The following is a 14,199-nucleotide window of genomic DNA, read 5'->3' on the forward strand; positions in this document are numbered from 1 at the left end:
CACTCACTCTGGCGGGCCCTCTCGCTCGCCGCTCGCTCGCCGCTCGCTCGCCCCTCTCGCTCACCCTCTCGCTCACTTGCTCAGCCGGCGCCGAGAGAGGAGAGCTCCCAGCAAGCATCGGCAGGCGGCCATCTTACGTATTTCCGAAATGGACGGAAATACAAAATTTTTTGGCGCCTGCCGTTTCGATATTTAAAAACACTTCCAGGTTTAAAAAAAAGTTTTGTAATCGTTTCGTAATTCAAAAATTAACGAATTTTTTAACGAATTACGAATTAACGAAACGAATTGACCAGCCCTACTGGACAGTGAAAAAAAAAGCCAAAAGAAAGAGGATTTACTCATTTGAAATGTGAGGCTGGAGGAGAGCTCAATGGATACAGCGGACTGACAAAAAAGATGAATTCATTAGTCCAAGAGCAGATCAAGCCTGAACACTCAGTAGAAACTAAAATGAGCTGACATGGCTCATTAGAAAAGATGATAATGCTTGGTTAAGTTGAAGGTAGTAGTAAAAAAGTAATATAATATTACACATAGATATACTCAGTCAAAGAAACCATAACTTTGAGTTTGCAAGACCTGAGTAGAGCTGATGAAGATCTCTCATTCTTAGGTTGCCATAAATTGAATCTGATAGTAATTAATAAAAACAGCAGACTATACATATTAGAATGTCAGGTACATGTAAATAAACAACTCATCGTTCTTGGGTCTTTCAGTTTATTAAAAATGCTAGTTTTTAACCAATGTTACTTTTTTCAGAACAAAGTTATCAGAGGGTGTTTTTCAATATGTTGTGACGGTGCTGGGGCCAGGGCAAGGGGAGCCTCGCAAAAGTGTAGGGGCTTTGATGAAAGATACCCCATTGCCCCCCATTGAAACATCCTGGTCATCCCATTCTTAAAATCACCTCTCTGGACATTCAAGGGAAAAAAGGTATTCCCTCCCCCATCTCTTCCATTTGCTCATCGTGCTGCAATCAACAACCTGTCAAGTGACAGTAGTGACAACTTTTCATGGTAACCACCCCAAAGCAGACAAACAGGTCACTCTGCATAGCAGCACTGCCAGAGAAAAAAGGTCTGGGGACAAAATTTTACAATCTGGTATTTGTAATGGCCATAGTCTGGGACTTTTACAGAGGTGTAGTTGAGCTTTCTCTTTTCTTCAGTAATGTGGCAGCTACCTCCTCTACCTCAGTCACTTCCATCTGGAAGGCAGCAGCCATCTCATCTCTTGCTACTTTGAGGAAGGAATAGTCTTTTGCTAAGGAGTTGAGTCCACCAGAGGTCAGTGCCTACAGGAAAGAAAATGAAACATAAATTGGGACTACGCCAAGCCCATCGGAAAAAAAATCTGAAGTGTTTTCCATGCAGCTACATGTTTAGTTGCTCTGCTTGAACCCTTGACTGCAGTTAACTATGTAGTGCTCTGTTGATGTGCTTATATATTTCATATTAAAAGGTTGAGTCTTCATGTTTCAGACACTTTCATGTGTCTTTCTTTGTCAAATCTTTTGGGGATATTGCAGCAGGGCTTTTAGCAAAATCTGTCTTCTTAAATAGCCCATTATATAGTAGCACAGCATGGTCACCAAGCTTTGTTGTGGATAAAGAAATGACAGCAAAAGATAAATGCCAAATTTCATAGCATGCTCTAAGAAGAACTAGCAAAAAAATGTGGAAGAGGGAGAGAGAGAGAAGAAAAGTAACATCACCCCAATAAACCCCATCACAGAAGGTTGTATACATTCTGCAAAGTATTGATCGAAGTCTTATTTGCCTCATCACACTAGAGCAGTGGTTCCCAACCTGTGGTTTGTGGACCACCAGTGGTCCACAAGAACTAAAATATGGTCTGCGGGCTCACTGTTACTACACCGTTGCAACGAGAGTGACCCGTCTTGCAAAACAGTCTTATAGTGCCGAGGCAATGAGGATGTCAGGAGGGGAGAGGCTGGCTACCCAAAAAGGCACAACAAGCCTCCTGACTGCTGCTTCTCCTCACCTCCCACCTCCCCCGAGTGGAGCCATTCCATGTGGCACCCTGGTGTCTTTGTTTTCAGGCCTTCTCCTGAGGTTATTTGGGGTGTTGATTCAGAAAATTGCATTGGATAGACCACATCAGCTCTAGAGCAGCTCAGAATATGGTTTTCTGTGGGTGAGCAGATGGTGACCACTGGATGGCATATATTCTGTATCAGAAACTAGAACTGATGTGATCTATCCAATGCAATTTTCTGAATCAGAACCCCAAAAAACCAAACCAAATCTAAAGTTGATTAAAAACTTATTTTTTTACCGTTTTGGTACTAATGTTGGAGAGAGGTCCCTGGTCAACTGGTCTCTGGTCAAAAAAAGGTTGGGAACCGCTGCACTAGAGCATGGCTCCACTTTAAATCTGGGTTCTGCCTCCTGCAGAATTCTGAGGATTGTAGTTTAGTGAGGCCCAGGACTTCTCCGACTGAGCGCTTTAAAGGCCCCTCCCTAAACTACAAACCCCAGAATTCTGCAGGAAGCAGCAACCGGATTTTATTTTTCTGGTTAATGAATATTTAATGTTTATTTTACTTAAGTGATATTTGGCTTTACTGTTTGATTGTAGCACAAATCCTATGTTAAATCATACTACATATTTTTGACATTAATATTAAAATCTGAAATATATACAGAAAGATACACTAGATCCATGCTCTAGTGTGATGAGGTCCTGTATAGTTTCTTTTGATCTTCTTTCTGTAGCTGTGTGACCTTTTCTCTGATGAAAAGAAGTATGTGCTTTCTCCTTGTTTGGGTGAACAGATTCTTCCTTTATAATTCCTTCCATCTCAATTGGGTTATATATGACTGGGCATTGCTTGTCTAGTAGGATCAATTTCAGAGTATCTCTTGGTCTGTGACCGTAACAATAAAATAAAATAAAAAATCAGCAGTAAAAAAATCAACAGAATAAGTGAATCATTTTTGCCTACCAATGAAAGTGGGAGTTGAATAAGGTGTGGGAATGAGGAAATCTTTCTCAGATAAAGAATAATAGTATTCAAGAGTAAGACCAGAGTGCAGCCCTTCCCTCTCAGGTGTTTCATGGGTGTTCCTCTGTTTTTTGTTTATTTGTAATATAAAAATCCCACCCTCCTCAGAACCAAGGTATAATGCTTGTAGAAACTGGCCTTTTCATGGAAAGGTTCCATTGCAATTTAAAACTTGTCACACCAACACATTACATAACCATGTCCTGTCACTATTTCCTTATTGTATCTCACCCTGTAACCAATATCCATAACTGATTTTTGCTCTTGCATGTCTGTCATCTGCTCAAATGATAAAACTCAGAAAAAACTTTGTTCTGATGCTTGTAGAAACTGGTCTTTTCATGTTCAGGGAAGGAACAGCAAAGAGGTCAAGTCACTCTTGACAACTCTCTGGACCCTCCCAAGGAAATTTTCCTTTGCAAGTTAAAAGCTGTCACACTTGGATGACTGTATCCCTTCACAATTTCCCTAGTACATCTTGCCCTATAAACCAATATCCACAACAGGGGTTTGTTCTTACTCCTGCTGATGTATAACACTTTTCACCTCTTGATTGCTCTTCACCCCAAACTCACACTTCAGACAAGCAACATTCCAAGGTTGCTGAAAATAGAGGACTGATAAACATTGCAGAACAGGCCTGGGATTCTGAGCAGTTTTGGGAAACACTTTCTTTTGCAGGGTTATCTCACTCATTTTCCAGCACTTTTGCTTGGGAATTAATCCCACAGGATTACACTCTAAATGTTTAGTTCCCATCCTCCAAAATATAACATGATATGTCAGTGCCTTTTAGACATTGTTGTCTGCATATAAAAAAGCATCTTCAGATATCGCCGTATGGCTGAGAAAGGCGGGCTATAAACATCGTAAATAAATAAATAAATATCTTCAAGACATGTTTCAATTGTTTTACCATTTCATTAAAAAAATGAACCCACAATGAATCCAGGCATTTGTGAGTGAAATTGTTTCAAAGTAACGGTTGTCCTTCTGAACCCACTGTGCACAATAAACTGTCCCTAGTATTTGTCATATTCCAGAGTGAAAGTAGATCCAGTTAAAAAGTATGCAATACTTAGAAGTGTACCTCCTGGAGGAGCTGGATAGTAGCTGGAGAAGAGGCACCTGTATCTCTCTGTGTCTTTCCTTCACTTGTACTTGTAGACTGTGATGGTTCACCACCTGCCTCCTGTGATTTATTTGAGGGAAACTGCAAAGAAGGAAAAAACACATATAACTCAGAGGACAGCAGCTGCCCATCTCTGTGACTCTGAGGGCCCCTCCAGAGAGGTCCTATATCCCAGGATCTGATCCCAGGTTTTCTGCTTTAAATTGGATTATAGGAGTCCATACGGCCAGATAATCTGGGATAAACAGAAAACCTGGGATCAGATCCTGGGATATAGGGTCTGTCTGGAAGGGTCCTGAGTACCATAAGCAATTGGCTACCTGTGAGAATGTGTTAGAGAGGATGTGACATGTAAGTTTCTGCACTAGAAAACCCAAGTATGGATACAGAGGAGTGGAATCTGAAAGACCATTCATTATTTCTGGGCAATGGATTTTCAATGAACTGAATAGGGTGGACAAACATGGTTAGACAGAGCACCACAGTGAATGCTATTGCTGACAAAAACTGCTCCCATACTAGCCCTTTCTTTGGTATTGCCAGCCTTTTATGCACAATACAGGTGATGTCCCTTTTGCTGTTGTTGTTGTTCTCCTTCCAGTCCAATTTCTGCTATTTTAAAAATCCAATGCAACTACAGAGTCAGCTTTCCTCTGGGTTTATGTCTTAATTGTTAATTACACTATCAGTATAGTTATGCTCATTTGATTATTCGTATTATCATTTTTATGTTAATTTCTCTTTTGTCATAAGCTTATGGTTATTGTTTTGTATTATTATGTATTCTTTTTGAGATGTTTGTATTTGTGTAGGGCATTGAATGTTTATCTTTTTTGTTTGTAAACCACCCTGAGTCTTCTCGGGGAGAGAGGGTGATCTACAAATAAAGTTGATTATTATTATTGTTATTATTATTATTATTATTATTATTATTATTATTCCTAATGTAAATAAGCCAAGACTTCTGAAGGTTTTCTGGAGTTGTGGCTCTTTAGTTAAAGATTACCTGCCTGCTCTTCTGTGTTTCGTTGTGTCATTTGAATGTGGCTGGTGTATAGTCAATAAAAATGCCCACTCTGTGTGTGTGTGTGAGAGAGAGAGAGAGAGAGGGAGAGAGAGGGGGAGAGAGAGAGGGAGAGAGAGAGAGAGAGAGAAACTGAGAGAGTTGACTGGATAAACTAAAGCAATGGTCCGGTGCTCACATTTACCTGCATGATGGAATATTCTACTTCCGAATGGCTATTTATACCATGTGCTGGTAACTCATTCCTTTTTCCTTGATGCTTTTTAGGATGGACATAGGATTTGTTGGCTGGAGAAGGGAAAAGATATGAGGAATAGTGGAAATATTTGTGTTATGCCAGCATTGTAACAGTCTTACAACACGAGCAGAAGAAAAAATGGGAACGATAAACCAATATGTATCAATATAAAAACATTGGGATTATGCAGACCCTTTCAGACCCTTTCATCAAAGCAATAGCTAGTTCTTCTCCATTTCAACCTCAAATACATGACAATGGAATATAGATAATGGGCTGTAATAACTATCTTGGTTGTTGGTCACAATATGTCTTTTTCAAAAAGAATTGGGGGAGGAGGGTTGACAGAACTCACCTAGATCAGATGACTGAGGAGATGGTGGACGCAGCTTGTCTTCTCTCGTTTCATTTTCATACATCAACCTAAGTGGGAAAGCATGATTGTAATACTCCATCCAAAACAACTATTTGTACAGGTTAAATTGGGGATGTTTCTAAACTGTAGAATGCTTGTAGTTCGACACCACTTTACCTGCCATGGCTCAATGCTATGGAATCCTGAGATTTGTAGTCTAGTGAGGCACCAGCAATCTTAGCAAGAAATTTCAAAAAAGTTTGTAAAACTAAAATTCCTATGATCCCATAACGTTGAACTATGGCAGCTAAAGTGTTGACAAATTGCATGTCTTCTACAGTGTAGATGCACTCTAAAGCTTTGGTTTTCAGTGGAGAGTAACTCTGTCCAAATTTCTCCATACATTTCTTTTCTCGTGTATGCACTATGACAAAAGTGGATGGCAACCCATGTTTGGCTTCTATACCTTTCATACATAATAGTGCTTTTTCTGTAGAAAGATCATGAAAAATGAAGGCTACTAAAGTAACAACAAACAGGAACACCTTGTGGATACTGTGGGCTAGTGAGGGGCTATTATTCATTCACTTGATTTGATCTCTATACCACTTTTCTATTTATTTATGTATTTTATATATGTATTTATTTAATTTCTATTTCCCACTTGTCACTCAATGGAACTCAAAGCAGCTTACGATATATATGAAAACAAAACCACTAAAACAATATGAAATACAAATGTTAGAAAAGCATTAAACCATATGTTCAATAAAACCCATGAATACAGTTCAGACCACCCTCAACATGTGTGCTACAGGCTCTGGGTTGTTCTTGTAATCCTACAGGAATAAATAATTAAAACAGCCCACTTCTATCCAGGTGTGCATTCAGCCATGCAATGTTGTTATTCAACAAAAGTGTCTTGTGGCATTCTCAACCCATGGTGCCACGCACATAAATTTACACTGTACAGTCTCTATGTAGGGTCTCTAAACACTTTCCGATGAAGCATTTCCAGGGAATGTGGCAGCAACACTCACTATCTCATGGTACTGCTTCTGGATATAGCAAATGGGCAGGAAACTTTCTGTTTACTTCCCAAGATTAAATATCTTTCTTGTTCTATTTTTGCTCACCCAAATGTTTCCCCATTTTTTAAAGAAAGCCAAAGAGAACATCTGGTTTTAATTCTTATCTGCAGATTCAGAAACTCTGCTTGATGCATTCTCTAGGTTGCATATCATTACTCATGGCCAAACCAGAAATTAATGCTGATACTGAGTGTTTTGCCCCCATGCCTTTTTTTTCAGTCTCCCACAATAGGTTTTACCGGGCTGCTGCATTGTTGTTAGCATTGCTGTTGCTGTTGTTCACATTGGTGCCTCCTCCTGCTGGGAAATCATCAAGGAACACAGGGGAATCTAACTCTTCACTTCCCATCTCGGAGAATTGCAGAGGTCTCTGGCTTGCCACATGAGGTGGAAGAGGGCTGCTGGGTTCCATGAAGGTATCAACTTGGCCAAACAAACCACCTGTCCTCTGAGGTCAACAGAAAATACAGGAACTGTGTCACTTAATTGCTTCCTAAATCCTTTATCTCCCATATTGGGCGAGGTGGGGGGGGATAAAAAAACCTAAATATTCAATCATTCTTAAAGCCAGGCTGAAAGTGTCTCATGCTATCATACTTAGAACTGGTCACTTTCTTTAGAAAATGTAGTTATAGATGGCTCTGCATTGTTGAGGCCCATAGCATGAAAGCATAGTGCATAACCCTTTTACCTCATTCCATTTTTATTGCAACCGCTCATTACAATTTAAAAAATTGGTGGTGGTGAAGAACGATATGGTGTTTCCATGTGAGAGAGGTTGATATGGTGGAAGGAGATGATTCACTGTGTGAATAGAAACTATCAGTGGGGTCACAGGCACAATTATGTCTAAGGGATATTTTAAATGCCCATTATGGGAATATTATTTCCATGCTCACTTACCCTATAGATGCCTTCCTCCATTGCTGCCTCTACCATTGCTCTTTCAAGTTCCTCTTCTGCAGTCAGATCCCCAGAGATTGCTCTTTTGATCTCAGGAGCAGTTTCTTCTTCAATGGTCCTCAGGCCAGCCTTGTGAAAAGAGGGGGGGGGATTACTATGGGCACATGTCATTCACACTACAGTGGGAAAGTGATGGTGCAGAAGAGTGGGGACTGGAGAAGAGTGTGATCCAAAAGTCACCTGCTCCTGAGGCACTCTATTTCTTTTTCCACCCATAAAATAGACCTGGGGATTGGGCTCGTGTACTATGTTTCCAAATGCTACCGAGTGTTCTCCCATACAACTTCCATAGAGGATGAATCAGTGCTGATGTTGACACCAGGGACAGGGATATATTTCTACACTGACAGCTTCTATGACTACCAAAACATGATCTACTGTACCTACAAGTAGAGGATGGGAAAGTAGTGTTTTGGATTACATCTTCCTGGATCTCCTGAGAAGCATGGTCAAAAACATTAACTTTGAAAAACACATATCTAAGAACATGCCACATTTCAGAGCATTTGGCCTTTTCTGTTTGTGTAAATTTTATGATGTTCTCCCCATAGAAGTCATTGTACCATAGTTGTGTAGGCAGGAAATAGACAAATGATTGGGTTCTTTAAAATCACTTTTAAAATTTTCACTGAAATGGTTTTTTATTGAACTAGGATACATTAAAATATTTTTCAAGAGTTTTAATAGAAATCAATTAACAGAACAGAGGAGATAAAATCAATCAATCAATCAATCAATCAATCAAACAGTTAAATTGTCATTACCCAGAAAAATTATATTCCAAAGCTGAACTTCAATTAATAGATGAATGGCAATAGATCCAGATGCCTGATGCATCAACATCTGCAGAAACTAGGCTAGTTTTGATGCTTCCCCAGACAGTGCAATTTTGAGTTTTCAAAAGATAAAGAATACGTGGGAGAAAGATGATTGATGAAAATGGCCATATTAGCATGTTATGCTCAGCCAGGTTTGACAGGAATAATCCTCTGTCATCCTTACTAAAGTATTTGGCTTTGGTGTGCTTCCATCTCTCTTTCTCCTATGTAATCTGGAGGGGCAATATCCTATGACTCAATTGCCATCTTCTTAATTCCTGTGTTGTTATATATGGACTGTGATATATAACAAATAACAGTCAGATGCTAATAAGATAGCTGGTTTGTTTAACAAACTGGAATCTATATTAAACCTGGTTCATATGTACTAAGAACCAGTAAACTGTCAAAGGAATGTTGTGCTACACCTTTTTCTTCCTTCTGATGATGAAGAAAGACAGGAGAAGGGGAACCAGATGATTCAGTTAAGATTAAGATTATGCATGAATTGTTATGTAGATATGTGTCTCACCCACTTGTTCTTCATTGTGGTTGGAAAATGACTTTGTTCTTAGGACCAGGTGGAAACATAATAATAATAAAACTTTATTTGTATTCCGCCCTATCTCCCCGAAGGGACTCAGGACGGATTCCAACATAATAATGGCAAATATTCAATGCCTACATAAAACACACGATACGAACATAAAATCCCAGAAAACCCCCACATATAAAAGTAACATTAAAGTCTGATATTAAATGAAGATCTAACATCAGTAAATTAAACCTGACATCAATAAATTAAACTACATGTATTCAGACCAAATTCTATAATAACATAAATCTAAACAGAACATCCACATTAGTGTACAACAGCCAGCAAGGATCACAAAACGGTGTGGGTTGGTTATGTAGTCAAATGTGGTCATTGGGATGGTGTGGATCACCCAATGACCTCATTTGACTGCATAACCAACCCACACCGTTTTGTGATCATTGACCTATCTGACCCACTGTTTACTGTTTCAACCAGAAGGCTTTTTATTTGAAGAAGTCAGGGGCTGAATCTGAACATACTGGATTGCTGTGCTCCATTTTTTTACTCACCTGGATTTCAACAGCATTCTTCTTGGGTCGGTAGCCATAATACTCTTCCTGACGCTTCATGAATTTTCTGAAGTGCTCCTGGATGAGGAAGGTAGCATAGAACTTGCCCACAGTCACCTCATCATCTAAAGAAGCACACACCAGGGAAATAATTATGTTTAATCAGCAACAGTACCTGGGTCAGTCTGCACATTCCAGGCTGTACGGGAATATGCAAAGCTGATTCAAGATAGGTAGCCTACTCAAGAAGTAGGAAGAGGTATGAGGGTAACACATATTTTCTTGATTGCCATGTTGAAGACTTACCTCCAATTGGTGGGATGACTTGATCCAAGAGCTTCATGCTGGTTCTCTTCCAGATTTTTTTGATAATCATCCTCAACTCTTCATTGGCTTGTTCAAAGTTACCTACAAAATCACCAACCAGTCATTTCAAATGGTCCTATACTGTATTGGATCATTGGCCCATGTGAACACACTGTTTTCTGTTTCAATCAGAAGGTTTTTTACATATTTGAAGAAGTCGGGGGCTGAATCTGAAATGTACAGCATCTAGTCCAGTAGTGAGCTGGATTTTGACAGAGTCAAATATGGTGGTTTTATCACTGTCCTTGCCCTTGATTATTATCAGCTGCTATTCATGCTGAATTTACCAGTGATCTTTTAATTAATTAGTTTATCTTATAAAAATGTTTAATGTCAGGAGCAACTCAAGAAACTGCAAGGCGCTTCTGGTGTGAGAGAATTGGCCGTCTGCAAGGATGTTGCCCAGGGGATGCCCAGATGTTTTGATGTTTTACCATCCTTGTTGGGGGGGGGGGGAGCTTCTCTCATGTCCCTGCATGGGGAGCTGGAGCTGACAGAGGGAGCTCATCTGTGCTCTCCCCAGATTTGAACGTCCGATCTGTCGGTCTTCAGTCCTGCAAGCACAAGGATTTAACCCATTGTGCCACTGGGGGCTTCATCTTCAAAATTAGTTTAATCTCTGAACATTTTCACTACACAAAGTCATACTTGTGTGTGGAATCATTGGATGACTTTTAACAGGTATTACATTTTACCCACATGATGGCTACATCTAAGGACAAATGTAAAAACAACAATTCAGTCCACTAGACAATACTTACCCAAGTACATAGATGCACCAGTAGTTGATGTAACATTTAAAGAGTATTTACATATAACTGAGCATGCCTTATTCATTTTCATCAAAGACAGTTTGAATACAAAGGTTGTGTATTCATGGACTCATATTATTATATCTTGACATATAATATACTCATATTATTATATCTTGACATATAATAGCTTTATTAGTTGTGAATGTATTTGTTGACAGTTTTCCTTGCTTTATTGCTTCAGGTAGGTGTATATTTATTTATATTCAATTGTTTTGATGAGTTATTTCTCCTTTGTCTTGTGTTTTTAATAACATGCAGTGTTCAATGCCTTGAATTGTCTTGGGACAAGATAAGGTTAGATTATAATTACTATGCTTATATTAATAAGAATGTTCTCATTTATCAGGTCTCAGGTGGATGAAATTCTTTACATTTGTCTTTTTTAAAGCTTAGGTTCTTGAAAAAACTCCGGAAGTTCCAGAAACAGCATGTTGGCATGGGTCCACACTGAAGGTACTTCTGTTAATTTACAACACATGAGGACATGACACTTTGAGGTCTTATGATTAAATGCACCAGAAAGGCATTTGTTACTGTTGATTTATAGCATCTTCCGTTGGGCGTGTGTAATTGTGCCGTAATGGATTTTAAGGTCAGAAGAGCTCCTACTAGCATATAAAATGACAAATGTTCTTTCACACTCACAAGATGAATAATGGCTGCTATGAATGAGCACAATAGAGTCATTCAGATTTAGCCATGGATAGTTTTCTTCTCTCACCTTCTGTCTTGATCTTGAGGGCAGTTCTCACCAGAGCAAAGAGGGTAGCATTGAAAGTAACTGTACCATCACTATTCAGGGGCATATTCATGCCTACCAAGCGCTGGGAGGAAAAAAAGCAACCATACATACAAATAAATTTAAGTGTAGAAGACAATGATTCAGGTGTTGAAGAAAATGAGGGTATGCTTTTTCCATCTCTACCACCACCCTCCCAGTGAGAAGGTTTTAAGGGAAACTGTAATGGTGTACTCATGAATATATGGTCATAAAACGCTACATAAATGGGAACCATGCTTTAGTTGGATTTCTGATCAGAGGGATCTTTAGTTGTGTTCACCTGGATATTGTTACCTTTCCCCTTCAGATCTTTCCAGTAAACATAGGGAGGTTCCAAAGGGTGGAGATGCTATGCACATTCCTGTTCCCTTCACAGATAGACTTATCAAATGTCTTAATAATTCTTCCATTTTTCTTTCTGTTCACACATGCATACATAAACTCAAAATACAACCAGGCCTCTCAACACTGGCAGACATCACAATGTATTGATCTTAACATCAGATTGCTGCATTAAATACCAATCTTTGTACATCTATGCTTTTTCAAAAATTGCTACAGCCCATGGGGTATTATGATGTCAATTGGTATAGAAGACAGAAATAACATGGACATGAAGACAAGAATACAGTCCTAGTTTATAATGGAAGACTACCTTGCAAGCTACACGATGTGGACAAAACTTCCCAAAGCCCAGGGGAGGCTGGATTCGTCTCAACAGAGTGACCACATCTAGATGTTTGATTCGGCCCCTGTGAAGAAGAACAAGAGAATATATTATTGAAGGCTTTCATGGCCAGAATCACTGGGTTGCTGTAGGTTTTTCAGGCTGTATGGCCATGTTCTAGAAGCATTCTCTCCTAACATTTCGCCTGCATCTGTGGCAAGCATCCTCAGGGGTTGTGAACCTCTAAGGATGCTTGCCACAGATGCAGGTGAAACATCAGGAGAAAATGCTACTAGAACATGGCCATACAGCCCAAAAAACCTATAACAACCCAGAACAAGAGAAAACTGTGACATCACCTGTTGTTGACATGGTCCTCAGTTCCTAACTCTGGGTACCTGGAAGTCACAGCTCGGTTATTTATTTGGCTCATGCTTTCTTAGTTAAAAATATATAAAACACTTGGTTATATGCATTTGATCTGCTGATATAGCATACAGTTCAAAGTATATTTGTGATCCATTCCTTAGTGCACATGAACAGTGATACGACAGCTATGTAGACAGTGGATCCCAGTTTCCTCCCAGCCTAGTGAATATATTCCTTGTAAATCTGTATATGATTGATATAGACAGAACTGTATATGAACTGTGAATCTGCATATGAAATGATATAGGCAGAACTATGTGAATCAATCTCCTTCTCTCTGTGTTACATTTCACCTACAGGATAAACATATGAGAATATAGATCATAGTGAGTTACAGTTCACTGTGATGTGAACCAAAACTAGAGTAGGTTTCAGTTTCATTTTTTGTAGAAGATAAATAAGCTTTGACAAGAAAGAGCTGTATTTCATTTTTGCAGGATACTGAACACATAAACCAGCCACTGCATGCAAATCATGAGTTCAGGAAAACATCCTAAGTCTTCGGAAGATCTCCTTTATGCGCATGATATAGCTGTAGCTTCAGTATTAATTGAAGCTGCTCAGTCTTCAGAATGTTGATCCATTCTAAATTTATCCTGCCATTCTTTGGATATAAAATACTGTTTTCTGTTGTTTTTGTATACATTCAAGTCATTTCTAACTTATGGTGACTTTACAGCTACCAGATAATAGTTGTTGTCTTTTAATTGGAGTGTGGATCCCTGTCTTTTTTAACTAGCCAATTATAGCCAACAATAACCATAGGAGAGAAAAGACAAGAAAGGTAGCCCAGTCATATCTCAATTATCAATGTCCTTTCAAATAAATTCATGGGAATTCCAGGTAGGTATCTTGAGATTAAAGTTATTAGGACTGAGTATCAGGACTGAAATACCTTGCAACAAAAGAATGCCAGAGGAGGGAGACCATACATTGCTGTTGCTCGTTTTTATAAATAAAGTGTGGAAATTCAGAGCTCCGTGTGCCATATGAGCCCTCAGGTCCCCTTCACAGAGCCCTCTTCCTCCAATGTTTTTGGATATTTCCTAGCATTTTGTCTCCTAAATCTTGTTTTGGGGAGCTTCCCATCCTGAATCCACAAACAAGGTGCCGTTCTGGAGACTGGAAGTGACTTCTGGTCAACTGAAGCATCATTTCTGGGCACTAGTAGGTATGTAACTGCAGCCCACTAGGGAACTGAAGGGGCTAAAATAGCTCTTGGATCCCTTTTCAGAATCTAAGAGGGAGAAGAGTGCTTCCATTCCACCCCTACCTCAGCCTGCTAACTTGGCATGGAAATCATACCATCAGCCTGGTGGGGTGGTGGTTAGAACTAATGCAATCCTTGGAATCTGCACTAACTTCCCCAAATCCCTTCT

The 14,199-nt window shown here is 39.4% G+C and overlaps 1 protein-coding gene across 2 annotated transcripts in view; it reads right to left on the reverse strand.

Annotated features, from left to right (window-relative positions):
* Positions 1-706: 706 nt before the first annotated feature.
* Positions 707-14,199, reverse strand: part of CACNA1S (calcium voltage-gated channel subunit alpha1 S) — an 85,983-nt gene continuing 72,490 nt past the window's right edge. For both annotated transcript variants that reach the window (XM_067467968.1, XM_067467970.1), the window contains 10 exons: positions 12,380-12,476; positions 11,665-11,767; positions 10,069-10,170; positions 9,763-9,887; positions 7,778-7,906; positions 7,114-7,322; positions 5,784-5,851; positions 5,375-5,478; positions 4,125-4,247; positions 707-1,300 (listed from right to left, as the gene is read on the reverse strand). In XM_067467968.1, the coding sequence (XP_067324069.1) occupies positions 1,139-1,300; positions 4,125-4,247; positions 5,375-5,478; positions 5,784-5,851; positions 7,114-7,322; positions 7,778-7,906; positions 9,763-9,887; positions 10,069-10,170; positions 11,665-11,767; positions 12,380-12,476 (1,222 nt within the window). In that variant the 3' untranslated portion in view covers positions 707-1,138. The remainder of the gene's footprint in view (positions 1,301-4,124; positions 4,248-5,374; positions 5,479-5,783; positions 5,852-7,113; positions 7,323-7,777; positions 7,907-9,762; positions 9,888-10,068; positions 10,171-11,664; positions 11,768-12,379; positions 12,477-14,199) is intronic.

The sequence above is a fragment of the Anolis sagrei genome, chromosome 4 (genome assembly GCF_037176765.1).
Source record: "Anolis sagrei isolate rAnoSag1 chromosome 4, rAnoSag1.mat, whole genome shotgun sequence".
In the NCBI taxonomy this organism is placed as follows: Eukaryota; Metazoa; Chordata; class Lepidosauria; order Squamata; family Dactyloidae; genus Anolis; species Anolis sagrei.